Source organism: Thermobia domestica, chromosome 14 (assembly GCF_964235325.1).
Source record: "Thermobia domestica chromosome 14, izTheDome1.hap1.1, whole genome shotgun sequence".
In the NCBI taxonomy this organism is placed as follows: domain Eukaryota; kingdom Metazoa; phylum Arthropoda; class Insecta; order Zygentoma; family Lepismatidae; genus Thermobia; species Thermobia domestica.
In genome coordinates, this window is record NC_137467.1 from 84,662,254 (window position 1) to 84,684,755 (window position 22,502).

Genomic DNA, 22,502 nt, shown 5'->3' on the forward strand with positions numbered 1-22,502 from the left:
TCATATCTCCGTTTCGAAAACAGAGTCTAAGTTCTAATTTTGCTTATACAAATTTTTACAAATTCATTTACCATCAATAATACACTCCAGAGTTAAAATGTTTAATGGAAATAGTAACAAATTCATTTGCGAAGTAGTGATGTCGAATTAAAAAAAAAAAATGCGTTCCTCTGGTTTACCTTGAGATCAAATAGATACACATATTTGAGTAAGCATTTCAAATTTATTGAATTGGTGCAGGTACAATGTAATATTTTTTTGTTACAAATTGTCTAAAAAAATTTGGACAATTTTCATATGGATTCTGAATAAGCCTTTGGCCTGGAAGAGTTGACTTGGTGATAAATTGGCCGTTCGTTGAATAACAATTTCTAATCTTTATTCGTACATGATTTTGCTCATGCAAATCATAAGCAAATTTTCCTTCCGCTTTTATGAATTGCGGGGAAATTTGGTTGCACGTACTCGTTCGAATCGAATACTATTTTGATTGAATACAAAAAAAAAAAAAAAAAAAGATTGCAATGCCCAGGAAGACTGCAATGAAAATTTAAATTTCTAGAAATTGGTAAGGTTGTAAATTCTAATTTTGAGAGTACAAACTGGTACTTACTTGGCACGAACTTTTGGTAACATTTTAATCCGAATTCGTAAACCAAATGTGTTGCGCGAGCCAAGTTTCGACGTTAATTTGGCTCCAGCATTGAAAATTCAAATTTCTCCAAATCGGTGAGGGTACAAACTCTAATTTTTTTGGTAGAAATTGATACATATCGAGTACACATTATTGGTACTGTTTTCATTCGAATTGCAAAGCAAATAAGTTATGCGGGCCAGTTTCACCCGCCACCAAAAATTATAATTTCTCGAAATTAGTGGGGGTACAAATTCTAATTGCGGCGGTACAAATTGGTACATATTTTGTTCAAATTTTTGGTGAGGTTTTGATTCGAATTTGAAACAAAAATAAGTTGGCCGGCCAGTTTGACCTGCAATTAAATTCATATTTCTTGAAATTGGTTGCTGTATAAATTCTAGTTTTGGTGATATCAAGTTGTTACATATTGGATACAAGCTTTTGGTACAGTAATGATTCGAATTGGGAAGAAAAAAGTTTTGTGCTCGCCAGCTTGACTTCCTAACAAAAATTCAAATTTCTCGAAATTGGTGAAGGTACAAATTCTTATTTTGGTAGTTCAAATTGGTACATAATGGGTACAAATTTTTGTAAGGTTTTTGATTTAAATTGGAAAGAAAATGTTTGTGAGTCAATTTGAACCGCCATCAAGAATTCAAGTTCCTCGAAATTGGTAGGACTAGAAATTCTAATTTTTGTTGAAAAAGTTGTACATATTGGGTACAAATTTTTGAACAATTTTGATTAAAATTGGAAAGAAAAATAAGTTGTGTGGGCTAGTTTGACCTGCCAACAAAATTCTGTGTCTGACGTGACCTGCCACGCTCCACGAAATTTCTTGGGATATTCTAATTTTGGTCTTACAAATTGGTACACATTGGGTACAGAATTCTGGTACCGTTTTGATTTGAAATGGGGAGAAAAAGAGTGCAAGCCTACTTAACTCACCATTAAAAATTCAATTCTCGCGAAGTTGGTTAGGGTGCAAATCAGTTTTGGAGGTACAAATTGGTACATATTGTTTACAAGGTTTTAGTACCGTTTTCATTCGAATTGAAATAAAATGTGTTGTGTAGGCCAGTTGACGTCATACTGATCCTCCATTACATCCCCATTTTGTCGAAATAGGTAGTGTGTACAAATTCTAATTTTCGTGGTACAAGTGAGCGCATAGTAGGTACAATTTTCTGGTACCGTTGAGATTCGAATTTGAAAGAAAAATAAGTTGTGCAATCCAGTTTGACCCGCCATCAAAACTTAAAATTTCTCGAAACTTTCTCGAAATTGATGGAAGTACAAGTTCTAATTTGGTGGTACAAATTGGTAAGTATGGGTTACTAATTTATGGTGCCATTTTGATTCGAATTGGAAAGAAAAAGAGTTGTGCGGCTCTGCTCCACCCGTTATCAAAAATCAAATCTCTTCCGAAATTGATGAGGGTACAAACTTTAATTTTGGCGTTACAAATTTGTACATATCGGGTAAAAATATTTGATACCGTTTTGATGTGAATTTTAATGAAAAATAAGTTGTGCGGGCCAGTTTATCGCACAACTCTAAATCTAAATCAAACTAAAACTCATTGTTTTACAATCCGTTACAAACCAAGTACTTTCATATGACAAACAAAACTCATGTGTACCCGGTGTATTAAGTCGTGATTTGAGGGCCTACTTGATCTGGACCCCCATTTTGTATCGTTAATTTTTCATAATCCAGGACTGTACAAACGAAACAAAATACGGTACAATCCGGTACAAACGAAAATCTTTCAAACGAGCCAATTAAATCGTTTGTACGTGGTGGTGGGGGGGGGCACGTTCACACAGCCCTCCCAATTTTGATTTTTCATGTTTCATAATCTATTACGGCTAAACTAGAACTTATTGTGGTACAATCCTGTACTAACCAAGTACTTTCATATGACATACAAAAATCATGTGTACCCGGTGTATTAAGTCGTGATTTAGGGCCTGTTTGATCTGGGCCCCCATTTTGTTTCGTTAATTTTTCATAATTCAGAACGGTACAAACGAAACAAACTACGGTACAATCCGGTACAAACGAAAATCTTTCAAATGAGACAACTAAATCGTTTGTACAACGTGGTGGGGAGGCCAGGTTCACACAGCCCCCCAATTTTGTTTTCTTAATTTTTCATAATCTATTTTCGCTAAGATAAAACTCTTTGTGATACAATTTTGTACTAACCAAGTACCTTTATGTGACATACAAAAATCATGTGTACCCGGTGTATTAAGTCGTGATTTGGGGGCCTGTTTGATCTGGGCCCCCATTTTGTTTCGTTAATTTTTCATAATCCAGTACGGTACAAACGAAACAAACTACGGTACAATCCGGTACAAACGAAAATCTTTCAAATGAGACAACTAAATCGTTTGTACAACGTGGTGGGGGGGCCAGGTTCAGACAGCCCCCCAATTTTGTTTTCTTAATTTTTCATAATCTATTACGGCTAAAATAAAACTCTTTGTGGTACAATCCGGTACGAACCAAGTACTTTTATGTGACGTACAAAAATCATGTGTACCCGGTGTATTAAGTCGTGATTTGGGGCCTGTTTGATTTGGGCCCCCATTTTGTTTCGTTAATTTTTCATAATCCAGAACGGTACAAACGAAACAAACTACGGTACAATCCGGTACAAACGAAAATCTTTCAAATGAGGCAACTAAGTCGTTTGTACAACGTGGTGGGGGGGCCAGGTTCACACAGCCCCCTAATTTTGTTTTCTTAATTTTTCATAAGCTATTTTGGCTAAAATAAAACTCTTTGTGATACAATCCTGTACTAACCAAGTACTTTCATATGACATACAAAAATCATGTGTACCCGGTGTATTAAGTCGTGATTTGGGGGCCTGTTTGATCTGGGCCCCCATTTTGTTTCGTTAATTTTTCATAATCCAGAACGGTACAAACGAAACAAACTACGGTACAATCCGGTACAAACGAAAATCTTTCAAATGAGACAACTAAATCGTTTGTACAACGTGGTGGGGAGGCCAGGTTCACACAGCCCCCCAATTTTGTTTTCTTAATTTTTCATAATCTATTTTCGCTAAGATAAAACTCTTTGTGATACAATTTTGTACTAACCAAGTACCTTTATGTGACATACAAAAATCATGTGTACCCGGTGTATTAAGTCGTGATTTGGGGGCCTGTTTGATCTGGGCCCCCATTTTGTTTCGTTAATTTTTCATAATCCAGAACGGTACAAACGAAACAAACTACGGTACAATCCGGTACAAACGAAAATCTTTCAAATGAGACAACTAAATCGTTTGTACAACGTGGTGGGGTGGGCCAGGTTCAGACAGCCCCCCAATTTTGTTTTCTTAATTTTTCATAATCTATTACGGCTAAAATAAAACTCTTTGTGGTACAATCCGGTACTAACCAAGTACTTTTATGTGACGTACAAAAATCATGTGTACCCGGTGTATTAAGTCGTGATTTGGGGCCTGTTTGATTTGGGCCCCCATTTTGTTTCGTTAATTTTTCATAATCCAGAACGGTACAAACGAAACAAACTACGGTACAATCCGGTACAAACGAAAATCTTTCAAATGAGGCAACTAAGTCGTTTGTACAACGTGGTGGGGGGGCCAGGTTCACACAGCCCCCTAATTTTGTTTTCTTAATTTTTCATAAGCTATTTTGGCTAAAATAAATTTCTTTGTGATACAATCCTGTACTAACCAAGTACTTTCATATGACATACAAAAATCATGTGTACCCGGTGTATTAAGTCGTGATTTGGGGGCCTGTTTGATCTGGGCCCCCATTTTGTTTCGTTAATTTTTCATAATCCAGAACGGTACAAACGAAACAAACTACGGTACAATCCGGTACAATCGAAAATCTTTCAAATGAGACAACTAAATCGTTTGTACAACGTGGTGGGGGGGCCAGGTTCACACAGCCACCCCAATTTTGTTTTCTTAATTTTTCATAATATATTACGGCTAAAATAAAACTCTTTGTGGTACAATCCGGTACTAACCAAGTACTTTCATATGACATACAAAAATCATGTGTACCCGGTGTATTAAGTCGTGATTTGGGGTCCTGTTTGATCTGGGCCCCCATTTTGTTTCGTTAATTTTTCATAATTCAGAACGGTACAAACGAAACAAACTACGGTACAATCCGGTACAAACGAAAGTCTTTCAAATGAGCCAATTAAATCGATCCTAGGACAATGTGGGGGGGCTGCGTGAAGTTGGCCCCCCCACTTTGTTTTCTTAATTTCTCATACTGCAGTACAGTACAAACAAAAATATTTTCGGTACAAACCGGTACAAACGAAGTACTTTTTATTGATATGCGGAAATCGTTTGTACCGAGAGGTGGGGGGGCCAGGTTCTCAAGGGTGTAAAGCCGTCTGCTGAAGTTAACCCTCTAATTTTTGTACTGATGTTCAGGGACACCCGGAAAATTTTTCTAGGGGGGAGGAGCCCATCTCCATGGATGCTATATTTGCTATATTACGTATACATTTTTGTAAGCCAGAAGGGGGCCCGGGTCCTACCCTGCCCTCCCCTTCGGGCGCCCATGCTGATGTTAATTGTCAAGAGCTATCACTGACATTAAAGAATCCAATGGCTAAAAATTGTATACATTATACGGATGAACACATACTTAAAAAAAAAAAAAAAAAAAAAGTATAAGCATAAAATTCCATCCATATTTCGAAAGTAATGAAGTAACACTAGTCTGTAAAATTATCCTAAAAGCGCTCAGCGCGCCAGTTTAAAAAGAAATAACCTTTTTATTTTGTAACTAAAACTAAATTAGGTCTTACTATTACATTTTATACAGAGAGCTTACCTTTGTTTACCTTTTGGAAGAAATTAAGCGCCAAATATCTAAGACTACTCACCAATCCTACAGATGGCTCCATTTTCTAAACAATCGACAAACCTCAAGCGTTTTGAATCAAGCTTGAAATAGGCTTAATAGAAAGTTGATAAATTCAAGCTTCTCTTCAAGTTAAAAACAAGCTAAAATAAACGTTGATTGTCGCTTGTCGCATTCAAGTTTCTTTTCAAGTTAAAAACAAGCTAAAATAAAAGTTGATTGTCGCTTGTCGCATCAACTGTACATTGCTAAGCCAAAATCAAGGGAAAGCGACCCTTGATTTAAGCTTACATGCTATCTGGGTAAATGAATAGGCATCATGTTTGTAGCAATGAAATTATATAGAAACACCTCCATAATTATGAGTTCCACATTTCTACAGGATGTAATGTACTATCACAATATTGTTAGAATCATGTAATATAAGTCTGGAAACGCCTCACATTTATGATTCATTACTTTTGTTTCTGTATTTTACATGCAAGTGTTTAAATTTCTTGGCTGTTTCATATTATTTACCTAGATTTCCATTTTCTTGGTTCTTGAATTTGGTACATTTTTATGAACATTATCTTTCTACGAAGGCGAATGAGTTTATTACACGAAAGGAAACAACTTCTCATTCAGATGAGCAATGTCATGTTTGCAAGCAGTTAAACAAAGGATTCCGTGGGTCACATTTGGCAAGACATATGTTAGCACATACAAGAGAAAAACATTGTATTTACCAACACTCTGAAAAAGGATTCAGGCAAAGTTCAACTTCTGGAAGTGACATGTTAATACATACGGATGAAAAATCTCATGCGAGCCAAGAATGTGGAAATTGCTTTAGTCTAAGTTCAAATCTGGCTAGACATGTATTAACCGGTAAGAAACGTAGTATTTGCGAAAAATGTGGGAAGGGATATTTTGATAAATCAAATTTGGCAAGACACATGTTAATACATACAGGTGAAAAACCTTTGACGTGCGACAACTGTGGAAAAGGATTTAATCAAAAATCTAGTTTAGTAACACACATGTACATTCCGCGGCAAAAAACCTGCAACATGAGCATATAAGTTTATTGTGAAATGGCGAAGTCTTTTGCTCCAAAATAAGTGTGCACGAGAGGAGGCCGAGGTTTGTCCTGGCGTGATTCGTTCCACTTAGACGTTATGTTCATTCCCTGTGCTGTTAGGCGTAGTTTCACAATAAACTTACATCCTCATGTTGCAGGTTTTTTGCCGCGGATTGTACATACATACAGGTGAAAAACCTCATACATGCAAAGGATGTGGAAAACGATTTTGTGCAAGTTCAGATTTGGCAAGACACATGGTAATACACACAGGTGATAGAAAGTACACGTGCCAAGAATGTGGAAAAAGATTTAATGTAAGTTCAAATTTGGCTCAACATATGTTAATTCATACAGGTGAGAAATCTCATACATGCGAAAATTGTGGAAAGCGATTTAATCAAAAATCAATTTTAGTAAAACACATGTTAACACATTTTGGTTTTAAACCTCACACATGTAAAGAGTGCGGGAAAAATTCAGTCGAAGTTCAAATATGAAAAATCACGTTAATACACACAGGTGAAAAACCTTATACTTGCGAAAACTGTGGAAAAGGATTTAATCAAAGATCAAGTTTAGTAACTAGACTTCGGATTTTTGCATATTTGCATGTTTTTTTCCTGATGTGATATTGATATGCTCTTTAAACAGAAATTCGTTTCAGCTGTTTTGGGGTAAAATAGTAGAGTTTTATAGTGCATATATTTGCATATTTCGGAGGTTAGTGCATGTTTATGTCATTATTGCATATAAATGCATATTTAAAGAAACGACCAAATTGATAATTTTTAACGTGCAATAACTTTCGCCATAAATAGAATTCCAAGTTTCTAAAATAAATAGACTCAAGACCTTGAAATGGATATATATATATATATATTTGAAATTGTGTGATCCTGTGGTATAAAAATACCGAAAGAAAAATCTTCTAGAAGTTATCTCCAGAAACAGGGTCCATTTAGTTGTAGTGTGACATCTTCAAATTGAACTTTAACTAGCTCAGAATTTTGTCCAATTTTTGTCCAACCTAGAACAAATTTTGTATCATTCAAATTAACAAAGAGGGAATATTTCAAAATTTGGGCCACTTTGATTACCTGTAGTGCCACATCTTCAAATCTGAATTTTAACTACCTCAGAATTTTGTCCATTCTTGTCCACCGATGAAAAACTTTACGTAAAATTCAAGTAAGCGAGGGAAGGCTATTTAAAAATTTGGCCGCTTTGATGACCTGTAGTGCGAGATCTTCAAATTCGAAATTTAACTAGCTCACAATTTTGTCCAATTTTCGTTCATTTTTGTCCACTCAAGAAAAAATTTGAAAATTCAAATAAACAAGGGAAGACCATTTAAAAAATTGGCCACTTTGATGACCTGTAGTGCATCTTCAAATTTGAATTTTAACTACCTCAGAATTTTGTCCAATTTTTGTCCATTTTTGCCCACCCGAGAAATTTTTTTGTTATAAAATTCAAGTAAAAAAGGGAGGGAGGGCCATTTCGAAATGTGACCACTTCGATCACCTGTAGTGACAGATCTTCAAATTCGAAATTTAACTAGCTCACAATTTTGTCCAATTTTCGTCCATTTTTGTTCACAGAAGAAAAAAAAAAGTTACCATTCAAATAAATGAGGGAGGGACACTTCAAGATTTGCCCACTTCAATCACCTGTAATTCGACATGTTCAAAATCTGAATTTTAAATAGCTCATAATTTTGTCCGATTTTTGTACATTTTTGTGCCACCAAGAAAAATTATGTATCATTGAAACAAATGAGGGAGGGCCATTTGAAATTTTGGCCACATCGATCAGTGTGACATGCTCAAATTTGCATTTTAACAAGCTTAGAATTTTGTCCAATCTTTGTACCACATACAAAACATTTTGTACCATCCAAATAAACGAGGAAGATCATTTCAAAATTTGACTAATTCGATCACCTGTAGTGTGACAATTTGAAATTCGAATTTTAATTGAAGATTTTGTCAATTTTTGTACATTTTTGTACCACCAAGAAAAAAAAATTCAACTCTCAAATTAACAAAGGAGGGTCATTTCAAAATTTTGACCACTTAGTTCACCAGTAGTGTAACATCTTTAAATTAGAATTCTAACTAGCTTAGAATTTTCACTGTTTTTTGTAGTTTTGTACCATCAAACTAGTTAAAATTCAAACTTGAAGTGTCTCACTACAGGTGAACGAAGTGGCCAAATTTTGAAATGTCCGTCCCTGATTTATTTGAATAGTACGAAATTTTTTCCTGGTGGTAAAAATATTCAAATATTCAAAAAATTCTAGCTAATTAAAATTCGAATTTGAAGTCTCACTACAGGTGATCGAAGTTACCAAATTTTGAAATGAACCTCCTTCGTTCATTTGGATGATATATATATCTTTTTGTTGGTGGTTCAAGAATGTGAAAAATTGGAGAAAATTCTAAGCTTGTTAAAATTCGAATTTGAAGATGCACTACAGGTGATCGATGTGGCCAAAATGTTAAATGTCTCTCCCTCGTTTATTTCAATTGTAAAAAATTTTTCTTCGTGGTTCACCAATGTACAAAAACGGGACAAAATTATGATCTAATTAAAATTCGAATTTGAAGATGTCGCACTAAAGGTGATCGAAATGGCCAAATTTTTAATGGGTCTACTTTGTTAATTTGAATGGTGCAAAATATAATCTTGGATTGAAAAAAATGGACACTAATTGGACAAAATTCTGAGCTAGTTAAAATTCGAATTTGGAGATGTCGCACGACAGGTGATCGAACTGGCCCAAATTTTGAAATGGCCTTCCGTCGTTTATTTAAATGGTTAAAAAAAAATTCTTGGGTGGAAAAAATGGACAAAATTCTGCTCTAGTTAAAATTGAAATTTGAAGGTGTAGCACTACAATTAATGGATTAAAGTCGAGAGACGTTAACAATTCAAGGAGAAAATATATTTTGCAAAGTGTATGCTAAACAAGTAATATTTTCAAAGTAAGTATGCTTGTTTTTAGAAGAGGACATTTCCATTTTGTTCGATAGCAAAAGCTTAAACTTCAGCAACGCCCTATTTTTTGGCCTTCTTATATGGCAGTTTCAAGTCTGGTAAGGAGTTCTACAAGTATGAAACAACCCAGGTGTAGATTTTTTTTTATTTTATTTTATTTTATTTTTATTTATTATTATTATTATTATTATTATTATTATTATTATTATTATTATTATTCATACTCGACAGAGTTCATCCCAAAGAAACCCTTTAAAATGTATTTCGGGACGAAATGAACAACCCTTTTGAAAATAAACTACAATTAATTTAAATATTTGCTTTACAAAATCTAAAACTTGTCGCATCAGTTATTTTTTGAGAAAAGTTTCCGAGTTTTCCTTTAAGGAGTTTATAAGATTATTTCAATATAAGCTTGTGTTGCTTTGATATGCACCTGTTTCTCGAAACGTAACTTACCTACTAAGTCTTCTGTTATGTTTTCGATAACTTAATCTTCTTCCCATTCATGCTCCATGTCTCGCTCAAATCAGTTTATTCCATTTAAGGTATCAATATTTACATTGTAAATTATTGCTGTTTGAAACGGACAATGTTACGTTGGAAGAAAATATTCTAGGATTAACACTTAATTGGATAAAGAAAAGTAATTTCAAGTGGATTTATTTTCTTTTAAACAAGAATATAAGGTTTCGAATACAGGCTTTTAATACAGTAAAAATTGCCTTCAACAGGCCCCTTATTAAACGGAAATATTTCACGGTCCCTTTCCCCACAAAATTGTTAAATTCTCTTGATTAGTCGGAACCTTTGTTGCGAACAACGGATGTTAAAATATCCCTTTTAACGGAAATTTTCAAGTTCTGGAATGCAGCGTTTACAAAAATTTTAGACATTCCGTGAGAGGTTAGGTATATGAACTACGTTGTCTGTAAAGATCTTCGTTTACTTGTTACCCTACATATTTAACCTTTAGTCCACCGCCACATAAGGTCCTAGATACAGTGCAACTTTTTGAACGAAGTGCATTTTATATAGTAATTTCCAAACCTATAACTATTTCTGTAGCTGGTCTAGAGACATGGAACAAGGAGCATAATATACACAATAGTCAAAGGGAACCAAAAGTAGAGTGAGGAGCGCTGAAAAGGACATAGCATCTACTTTTTGTCTCGGCCTTGGAAAATGTATGTAGTTTTTTTTTTTTTGTTCACTTTAAGTTTTATGTATCTGAATTTTGTAGCATAACTAAATACTGTAATTTAATAGGGTATGTATAACATTTTATTTTATCTCCTTATGTATATTATTTATTTTCTTGCATAGATCTATCTCCGTTAACTTTAAAACCTTTAAGGGAAATTTTTACGAGTCCTGTTCAATTTCGCTAGTCAGGTTTTACTATATGCTTATGCCAGAAATGTTTATTTACTTCCCTGAGTATATTTATTCTTTATTCACAGATACTTGGCGCATTCTATATATATATATATATATATATATATATATATATATATATATATATATATATATATATATATATATATATATGTGGGGGTAGATGCATTTTAATTTCACATACTAAGCTGTTTCAACCCGAAGAAACCAAATATATTCAAGAAGCCATGGATACTTGCGGAACTGAAAACATTAAAAGCGAACTTGTGTTTATCAATACTAATTTCAGTTCAGTTTCAAAGATCATAGGAGATGAGAGGAGCGATGACTAGAACTTTGTAGTGCATTTGAGCTGTTTGATTCAATAACGAAACAGATTCCGCCAAGACCAATCGGACAAACATTTTTTTTTTTTTTTCGAAAAGCACAGTCAATAGACGAGAAAAATCGTGGCATAAAATTCTTGTCTAATGCATATAAAGTGTTCCTGGCTACAACGAAGCACGAATTGCAGATTTATCGGCAAGTAACATTGCTTCTTTGAAATACTGTCCCTTAACGACCTGTAACACGAAAGGAACATTTTCAATGTACAGTAATGTTTTGACTGACAAATGCAGGCTATTGCCGAAAACTACATAGTTGTCTATTGTAGCACGAATGCATCATAGTTGTATACCAAGTATATGTAGTTCCAGTAATACAACTTTTTTCTTTAAAGATAATCAAATTTCTCATTTAACTTTAGTTTTTGATTGGTGCATATTTATCCTTTTCAGTGCATATTTGCATATTTTCAGTGCACATTTTCGTAATTTTTAGCGCATATTTGCATGCATATTTTGCCGTTTTTTAGTGCATATCGATCCGAACTCTATTAGTAACACACACGCTTATACATACAGGGGAAAAACCACACACATGCAAAAGATGTGGGAAACGTTTCCGTGCAAGTTCAAATTTGGCAAGTCACATGTTGATACACACAGGTGAAAGAAATTACACGTGCCAAGAATGTGGAAAGAGATGTAATATAATTTCAAATCTTGCAAAACACATGTTAATACATAGAGGTGAGAAACATCATACGTGTGAAAAATGTGGAAAGGGATTTAATCTAAAATCAACTTTAGTAACACATTTTATTACATACAGGTGAAAAACCTCTTAACTGCCAAAAATGTGGCCGGAAATTTAGTCTAAGATCAAGTTTGACCAGACACATTTTAAAGCACTGTTAAAAATAACAGTTGACAAGTCTGTGCAAAGGGGTGTCTTGAAAAAAGCACGTTGGTAACATATACTACATACACATAAAAACCTCACACGTGTTAAGCGTGTAGGAAGGTATTTATTCATAGTTCATATTCGGCGACACAAATAATAAATACACGTGAGAAACCTTGAACGTACGAAGAAAAGAAAAGAAATTTAGTCTGTTCAAGGTCGAGCAGACACATGTTATTGTATACAGGTGAAAATATATGTGCAAAGTGTGTGGAAAAGTAATTGAAGTTAACGTTTCGCAAGAAGGCATATTAAAACAAGTCAAAATATATATTGAAGAATGACGTTCGAAGGAGAACTTTTATTACGTGTAAGTTAAAAACTCAGAAAAGCGAAGAGGAATTTAGTTAATTTTCAAGATATGAAAGCCACAGGTTAATATAATATCGCAAAATTTTGAAGTGGAATTTATTGGAATTCATATTTCTCAAGACATATTACACCATGCAGAATATAAACTTTTCCAAGTGAGGAAGGAATTATTAAAAATACATCGTTTGTCCACACGATATTCATAAAAGTGAGACCTCACATCCTAAGAGTAGGAGAAAAATTTAACTGAACTTAATATATTGCAAAGAACGTGTTACGTATATAGTTGAGAAACTGCAATTGCGCCAGCAATCGAGTGTCACGTGGGAACGAAATTAAAATGCGTCTTTGTAGTCACAAGTGGATAGATTTTGTCTAAGACCAAATTGATTGAGACATATTTTAATGTAATAATGAGAAATATTCCACGTTCCAAAAGTGCGGTGAGACACGTAGTCGGGGTTCACGTGTAGCAGCCCACAGGATGAGAAGTGTATCTGGCAAGACTAATGGAAACGAAAATTCGGAAATCTTTTTTTGCAATATTATTTACGTTTGATGGTTGGGAGAGCGAACTCCACGAAACTGTTATGTACGATCTTTTTTTATGTTTATCTTTCTTCGGCTACCACTAGTAGTGTGCAAATTCCCTGGAAGATTCCCCAAAATTGTAATATTCCGCGAATTAATCTACGAACAGAAAGGAAATTGCGTTCTTTTACTATAGTATGGTTTTGAAATAAAATTCGTTCTTTTTATTACAGTATATTTGTTACTGTTATTTTCAGAGAACTCTTTTAAATGGATATTTCGAAACGTATTATGTTATAATATTCAGAGATTATGCGTAAATATATAGTTGTTTACAATATGTTTTATGCGAGTAAATGTGTTTGTAAAACATTTGGTATAGTAAGTCCACATACTTCTACAACGCTAAACAGTTTATGTGTAAATGGGTCTTCTAAACTGGACCCTACTACTGATATTATAAACATATTAAATTCTTAATAAATGTAAACAAATTAGTTTAAGTAGCTCCAGCAAACATACGTAATCTGTCGAAAAGTTCGTAAGATTCCCAGTGTGTGTCTGATGGCATATATACAGAATGTTGAGGTACATCGTGCTTTGTTACTGCGTTATTACAGTATACTATTAACTCTCTAAGGTAAAAAGATGGACTCGTGCGAGCAATATACAGTGTTACAAAAATTCTCCAACGACGCTACGTACATTAATACACATTTAGAAAGAAACCAATCCTAATTAACAAAAGTCCGACAACACCGGTACTAATGAAACAGCCTAAAAAGGAATCTTAATTTTGATATGTAAACTTTGCACTTTAAAACTATATGTATTTACAACTACATATATTTTATTACTGAATATCTGATTCTTCCTCAGAAAGGGATAAGTGCAGGTCAAAATCTGATTCGTCGTATGGGATATCTGACAGTGAGTTTGGATCATTAGTTTCAGTGGTCATAATTTGATAGATTCTTCATGCTTTTTCGTAGATGCTGTACTTTCAATTATTTCCACCTCTTCACCTAATTTCTCTACATGTTGTTTTCTGAGTCTGTCTCATTTATTAAATAGTTTCCAGTTATATGCCAAATAAGCAAATTTTCCTGCTCCTTAATATATTATTAATTTGTTACATAAACTATGGTCCACGAATTTCGAATCTTTCAATCTCCAAATTATATAAAACCTAGAAGCAAATGATAATAAATGAAAATGTAGTAATTAGTCATATAGTTGTTATAATTTGGAGAAAAAGTAAACCAATGCAACTAAATTTCCTCCCGGGAATTTATGTCGGGAAGAAAACGGAATATTCACTTTTTAGTTTCCTTTCTACATGGAATATTCCCACTGCCCATCACTAACCTTAACTAACCATATGGCTAGGAGGGAACATTCGCTTTACAAACGATCGAAATCGAATCCACGTTTGAATTTCAATTCAATATAAAAGTGTTACTGTGTCTCTAGAAGTTAATAAATATAGGAGAAATGAAAGTAGTTAACTTTTCGCTATTACGTACTTTTTAGTATCCGTTTCAAATTACACTCTTAATAAGTATATGTATATTAATGGGAATGTAATGAAGTGATTTTTAAAGAATCGATTGAGAAATTCTAATTGAAGAGATAAGTTGAGCAGTGTTGAGAATGTGGATTATTTTCAACTTTTCGAATATTTTGTACTATTTGAGCTGAGTACATATTTTAAAAGTCCAGTGAATCCGTACATAAGCCATATATTGATTATATGAATATGGAATGGTAAATTGGTTGTCATTTTTTCTATAACATTTTTGCCTCACATCAGAATTTAAAGAATGTTTTAAAGTGAAAAAATACTGGAGGACCCAGAGGTGGAAGGGAAAATCAATTTCTCCGCCACTACAGCTAAGACTTCTAGAGCCTTTTTAAAGATCTTTTTAAAGATCAGAATTTTTAGTTGAGGCAGCACCATGAAATAATTGCAAAACTATAATTAATTGCAAAATTATAATCTAAAAATAAGTAATTAAAAACGAACTGAATCGGGCCGCATTTTTGTTAGGAGATTAGAGGTTTTGTGAAAAAAAAATGTTATAGAAACAAAGATTCTACGAGATAACAATTACTAGCCACGCCATGACGTTTGTCTGGCTACAGCACTATCTGTTCTAACAATACCCAACGTTTTAGAATGTATATCAAGCCACACGAGAATATAACTCAAACGTATGTTAATTTTATATTATTTGTTGAAAATAGTTAAAACTTATGTGTTCGGATGTAACCTGTTGCTACACACATTACGTATCAATAAAAACATAACAAAGACTGTTCCGATTTATCTGATAGCACGATTTCTACATATTTCTAGTGTTACTAAGATAAAAAGCTAAACTAATTCAAACTACTCAACACTTGTAACGTTTCTTAAAATCCAATAAAACAGGGGGAGACGAAATACTAAGTATCCTGGCTAACTTAAGCCAAATTTGTAACAACGCACCTAAACTAAACTATCATTTTCAAGAAAGAAAGAGAGGGAAAAAATATATTCTAAATTCGCAACGGAAATTGACTGCCAATATCAGGTTCTTGCTAAAGTAGCAAACCAACGATGAGATTTAATTGATAACTAGCACACGTTCGACACTAGTTCACATCATTTATTATTACATATATATCTATAACTAATTTTAGTAGAATTTTCTCAAATCATAAACTCAACTTAAAATGATTATTTATTGTTTCAGATCCAGAATCCACTTACAAGTCAGAAATCAGAATTTTAGAAAACAAAAGTTAATATTCTTCCAAATAAATTGCATTGATAGCTTAAAAAAAATAAATAAATGTTATGCAGTATAAGCCTTGTGATTACAAGATTTCAATTTTATATTTCATTTGTCAATACTTTACAGTAAACAGCTTACTATTGTAATTCTTATTTACACTGTCAATAAACTTTACGTTGATATATTATCTGACTGGTATTTGTTCCGAAAAGCTAGTCATATTTACTGTATTTATTTAGAGTATGCTTCTCGATAGCTTTCCGGAAATATCCCGGTACAAGAACTACAAAAAACAGGATAGGTATAGGGTTTCAGAAGATAATAAACGTCTACATTATAAGTAACATTCTTCGGAAGTTCAAGCAAAGTTACTTTTCACTACTATATCCTATAAGACTGAATGACATTTCAGATCCGCATGATCGTCATAATTGTGAACTGATCCATCAATATCATTTCAAGAAGCAGAAAAGACAAAATAGAAAGGAAAAAAAAATTTCAACGTTCCGAGGAATAAAACATAATCACTCCCGTCACATTTATTTATATGTCCCAAAACACGTACTGCTACACTATTATTTCATTAATATTTTAAGTTTACACCGATAGCATGTACTGAACTTGGCCTACATATGTTGCCACTGGACAATACTTTTGCTCTAATAACTACTACTATTAATGAAAATGAATTATATACAAATGATATGCATGACCGAAAAAGAAAATACGCTACGTGACAGGGTCTTTAACACTACGTTGGTCGCGCCCTCTACATTTACGCGAGTGGTCGCGCGTTCTACTATTGTAGAACATCAGTATTTTTCTATAGCGTATGATTTTTAGCGATATTCGGTCTTGGGTATGTTAGTTATAGTATTGTACACGTTTTAAAATATTTTAAAATTATTTTATTTGATTAATACAAGAACATTGACAGTAATAAACATTTGGTATATCGTATTTAATATATAACAATGTTGAACTTAAAATTGAACAAGCGTTCCGGTATAAGTTATCATATAACAGCATAAATCTTTTTCTGTTATACATCGTACAGGTAGAATGATTTGATGTACTATTTTTGAATGACTGCCTACTCCAAGCAATCGTTTCACACGCTTTTCTGCTGGTCTGGGCACACTCATCTCTGGCATCTTGCAAAAGTTTTTACTTGTTGACTTGTTGCGAGAATAGCCACAAAGGAAACATTTTCCAAACCCAGAATCTCCGTCTTGTGGTATTATTGAAGACGAATTTATAATGCGCACCGAAATTCGCAGGCAAACCTTTGCTATGAAAAAGAAGTAATTCTCTGTTTGCCACCTACAAATCTGAACCTGGATGGAAGAAAATCAACTAAATACAAGTAAGTTAATATTAACATAATATTACAATTTAATAAGACATTTAAAATTTGGTAGTCATATCTTATTCCTACATCTATTTTATTGTCTCATTGTATCATTCAAACATTGAAAATGTTCAAACTTTTTTTTTGTGCCTCCCAGCAAAAATATGTGTATTGTTACGGGAGAGAACACTCCCTTTTACAGACTCCTTTCATATACGAATAAATAATCATGTCAAATTGATGTCCGTTATTAAGAGATTTAACTGAACCTATTATGAGATAAAAGGCTAAACAGTTTATTGGTTATAGTGAATTCTTAGCCGTTATCGTTTCTGAATTGTTGCAACTGTATTGTTGAATTGACTTGATTATCATTCATCGTATCTTTTCAGCAGCAAGGCTATATGAGACGTGGATCTACAATTTAAGGTGAAATCCGACCCACTGTCATTCAATGCTCACCCACCGGGAATCGAAGCCGGGATTGTGTACCAAATGCACGCGCTAGCTACTAGACCAGAGAGGAGGGCTGCAACTGCATTGTGGCGAGCTGTCAGTAGTTCATTATTTTCGTACAGACACAGGAAACGTAAATAGGGAGAAAGCGAATGAAAAAGGTTAACCAGAAAGAAGCGCTGGGAGGATGCTTAGGCTACAATGTGTCTAAAGCCACTCTGATTAAAACCAGTTGGTTTCAACCAACTAACCCTACATCCATTGTTCCTATTTAGAGTAGTTGAGCCCCCCCCCCAATGTTTTCTTCGTGTCGGCGCCTATGGCCACTGGCATGATTGAGTTTCTCGTTTCTTGTTTTAGGTGTAAGTGCTTGTCCGCAAGTCAAATCAGACGATCACGTCTTCAAATGTCACTCATTCGAGACTAGAAATCTTCGGTACGCATCGTTAGAATGCTTGGTTATTTATTGAATATCCAGTACAGTACTTAATCAATTGTGGAGGATAATTATACCGAACTCATTGATTTGTATAATGTAAGGAATAACTTTTTAAAAAGAGAATTGATTCTAGAAAGCTAAAGAGCATTAGAGAATCTTTTAAATGAAAATCTTGTTAGTATATAAGCTATAGGGCTATAGTAATTCTCTATCAATCCTTCGTCTTTAAAATGGATTTTTAGTTGTATTTGAGCTAGAATGATTATCCCACCATTCATGGCAACAATATTTGGTTTCAAACATCAAGTTATAACTGTATTCAGTCTGCAACTTAGGGTTCAGCGATCGCAGGAGGCACTGTTCGATATTCCTGCATTGACGAAAACCCAAACATGCCAGATTATCGGAAGACTACTGCACTAAGTGAATAAAACAAAGAACTTCAGTGAGGAGTTGTCTCGGGAGATTGTTTTAACGCAAAGTTTCTGGACAAATTCAGAAACCTAGCCAACTTCAATATCAAATTCTCCTATTACTCTACCCACACTTGACAATACTTACAGTTAATATTCATTCTACCGATACTTCATCATTTTCTGAAACATTGGATTAAATGAGGATAATTAAAACCTATTACGTATACCTATTACGTTACGAAATGGCAGTTAAACGACAATTGGCACTTCGTCATATCGTAATGAGTGTTGATTTAACTTACATCTACACATTATATACCATTATATACATCAAGAAATCATAAATCATCGCTATTCTTCTAAGCACTTACACATCAAAGCATTAGTTGGGAGAGCATTCAACTATTTCCTGATTTAGTCTAATGTTTACAACCACAAATTCGAACACACTACCTCCCGGCGGGAGCTCATGTGGTTCGGATTCCACGTTAATCAGTAGGTCCACCTCTCATGTAGCCTCGCTGATGAAAGGGACGCTAAACTAAAATCAACTCGAACACACTACCAATCAAATAACGGAAAGTAGTCACATTATACTATACGTCTTTAAATTGATTCAAATTTCACTGAAGTACATTACTTACAATTTCACAACAGATTGAGAAAAAATACAAAAATGATCAACAAGAAATGCAAAAATCAAAAATATATACATTTATTCGTAAATGAATACACTAATAATTACTTAGTGTTACATTAAGAATATACTTGTAGTGTACATGATATATTCATTGGGAATAAATAAATAAATAAATAAAGAAAGAAAGAAAAACTAAATAATTTTACAATTTTTGGAACAAAATATTTCATGTGTTATGTAAAAGGTGGTTAGTGTTATTTTTGTCATACCTTCTACGAAATTAAATTCCTCATAGCTTACAAAGCCAGTAATTCACACCTTAAAAATAGTTTTACGTCTATATATACCGTATTGATCTTAACCAGTGGCGGCTAATGTTAGTGTTGCAGCGTTGCTCAACGACCAAAGTATTTCTAGAAAAAAATGTTATTAGCAAATAGCAATAGTAATAAAGAACAAAAAAAGTACTTTCTAACACTCCCATATATACTTTAAATAACATATTTTTTTTTTACTTCTGTAACTGTCCGTTTCGTTAATCCGTTTTAAAAAGCGAAAAATAATCATCACAGAGTCTCTAATTTATATTGTGTTGCAGCGAGCATACAATGACCAGATTCCTTCAGCGCGGGAATTGGAGCGAATTTTAAGTTTCATTTCCCCTATCTCAGAAGTTAAAGGGTCTGGTCGTTGCAGTGCTTCTGCAACACTGCACGGTTTCCAGTGAATGAGAAGGTTTTTCGCGCTAAATAAGCTTATTTCAGTAGCAATTAACAAATGGAATTTGTTTTTATGCATTCATATTTTTAAATTACTGTACTTATACTGAAGCAAATCAATATAATGACAATTAAAAAAAAAGTGGTAGCAGAATTACAAAATAAAGAAAATATGTAGTAGAGCAGAAATCAAATGAAAGTAGATCCGCATTTACAAGTTAATTCTTAGCTTATATAGATAATGAAGGTTTCTTCTACAGTAACTTGTGAACCAAATATTAATAAGTCAATATGTAGAATTCCCCCCCGCTCTGTGGATAGTATTTTAGTATATACATATTTCTTTTATAAAATAAGTATATTTTATACTCTTGATAAAACTTTATGGTACATTGAATTTGGGGCTAGTTAGCAATGCTCAGAGGCGTAGCCACGAGGAAGGGGGCACCGGGTCCGGACCTCCCAAAAATTTCGAAACTTGACTAACATTTGTAGACTTTCCTAACGAACTATACTTGTTCAACAGAGAAATGATTGATGCAGGGGCGTCATTTCAGACTTCGCTTGAGGGGGGCAAGAGAACCACCGGTATATGACTTTCACGTTTTGTACTAGTACATTAGTAGACAATCGATTAAAGTATATGTATTCCTCAAACTCTTGGGGGGGGCAATTGCCCCCTCCTGCCCCCCTTAAATGACGCCCCTGGATTGATGTACAGTACGCTAAATATTTTATTTTACGCCTCATCATGTACTATTTCTTTACTTATAGAAATAATCGTTCTATCATTTTTTCTAAAACTATAGGTGACAGTAATTAAGAATTACTTATCTTTTCGGGTACGGTATAAGACAGGTTCGTTATTACGGAGACGTATTGGACCTTCCTCAAATACTTTGGATCCCTCCCAGCTAACATGTTGTTCCTATATCTGGCGAGTTTCAAGGTTGCTTTCCAGAACGTTGATAAACATTGTTTCGCCTCATGTGGAAGTATATTGTGTTAATCATGCATTGCGTAACAACCAAGACGGATGATTTGGAATGTAGTTTTTATTTCTTTTATGCACACGTGTGTGTGTGTGTTGATATATGAATAGGGTTGCCAACTCTATAAAATAAAAAATCGGCACTTCCTCAAAATTCTCTATGATATAGGTATCGGCGTGAAGTATCTCTGTTCGGGCCTATCCATGGAAAGGAAATGTACTATCGTGAACAAAAGTGCATTAACACATATATTCTGTGTGTCCTTAGAACACTCACTAATAAGCTTAATAGATACATTGTGCTATAAATGAGAAACTGAAATTGATCAATTGGTATTGATCAATTTATTGTATTTACCAGTAACTACCATTTCTTTAAAATTGTCGAAACAATTGAACAAAACTATAATAATCTTTACGTGACAATTTTGGATTTGGAAAATAAAATTCACTCTTTAAACATATGGTCTCTACTTCAACTATGGAAAATTGCTTTAATAAGTCCTTTTCCACTCTTAATAAATGTATAAAATTCCTTGAAAGTAAATTTCAAATTTTCCCTGATACAGTCCCTGTCATCTCTCTAAAATTTTCTAAACAGGTGAACAAAATATATTAATCGTTGATAGATGGTGAAAGGTAACAGTTTTGAGTTTACAGAATGACAACTACTTTTCAATATCTATACTTCGAACTAGATACAAATTTGAAAAAAAAAACGGTTATAAAGGGGCTAGTGAGAAGTTTGTACCCGCTTTAATCAAAATAACAGCAATTTTTCCGGCCAGGCCAATGAAAAGCCGGCCAGTTGACAGCCCTATGTATGAATATGTAACATTCGCAATTCTTATACCAGTATCTCTTTTGTATCGGCTGTTTTCATTATTGGTTATTAGATTTAATTTTATTGTGTGTGCTTTAATTCTGTACATAAATAAAAATTCTGAATGAATTGCATACCATGACTTCTGTAAATAACTTACCAAAAAAAAAAGAAAAAAGAAAAGAAAAAAAAATGCCCAGCTTTCAACCGAGGGAAAACTTACAACTAAGCTTAGACAAAACAAGCATAGTGCAATTCAGGAGTGTGTTCGAAAAATAAAAAAAGGTTTAAATTTACAGGACATCTTATGGCAGTAATGTTGTATGCACTAGATACATTTCCACAATTTATTTTAAATTTTCCTAGATAAAGTGTGAATAAAGCGTGTTCAATGTACATTTTTTATAACATTAATCTCTGCCACGAACTTTCTTCAGTCTACACTGAAGAGGAATTCGGGTTACTGTCAGGGACTGAGTTCGCTAGAATGAATTGTTCACAGTAATATAGACAAAATATTTAGTGAATCTACAAAGCTTCTGAAATTAATATTAACTGTACCTATGGCGTCAGTAAAAGAAGAATTTTTTTTTCACATCAAAAAGAATTGACACTTTCAAAAAATTGAATGTCCCAAGAAAGGTTATGACCATTGGTTATGCTTTCCATCAAAAAAGACCTGACAATAAGAATACTAGAGTTCAACCAGCATGTATTAGGCAGATTTGTTCCAATCAAAGAGAGAAGAATGAACTTACTAATTAAACAAA

At 33.7% G+C, this 22,502-nt stretch overlaps 1 protein-coding gene across 10 annotated transcripts in view; it reads left to right on the top strand.

Annotated features, from left to right (window-relative positions):
• The window catches only part of LOC145670244 (uncharacterized), a 206,995-nt gene that overhangs the window by 32,512 nt on the left and 151,981 nt on the right, over nt 1-22,502 (top strand). Inside the window, exon 2 of one of the 10 annotated variants that reach the window (XR_014128246.1) lies at nt 11,053-11,119. The exons of 7 other annotated variants lie outside the window; for them this stretch is intronic. Coding sequence is in view for 2 of the 3 variants with exons in the window: in XM_081738646.1 (XP_081594772.1) it covers nt 6,047-6,587 (541 nt within the window). In the remaining variant the exon portion in view is untranslated. 2 more of the 10 variants (XM_081738646.1, XM_081738650.1) reach the window with 2 other exon arrangements.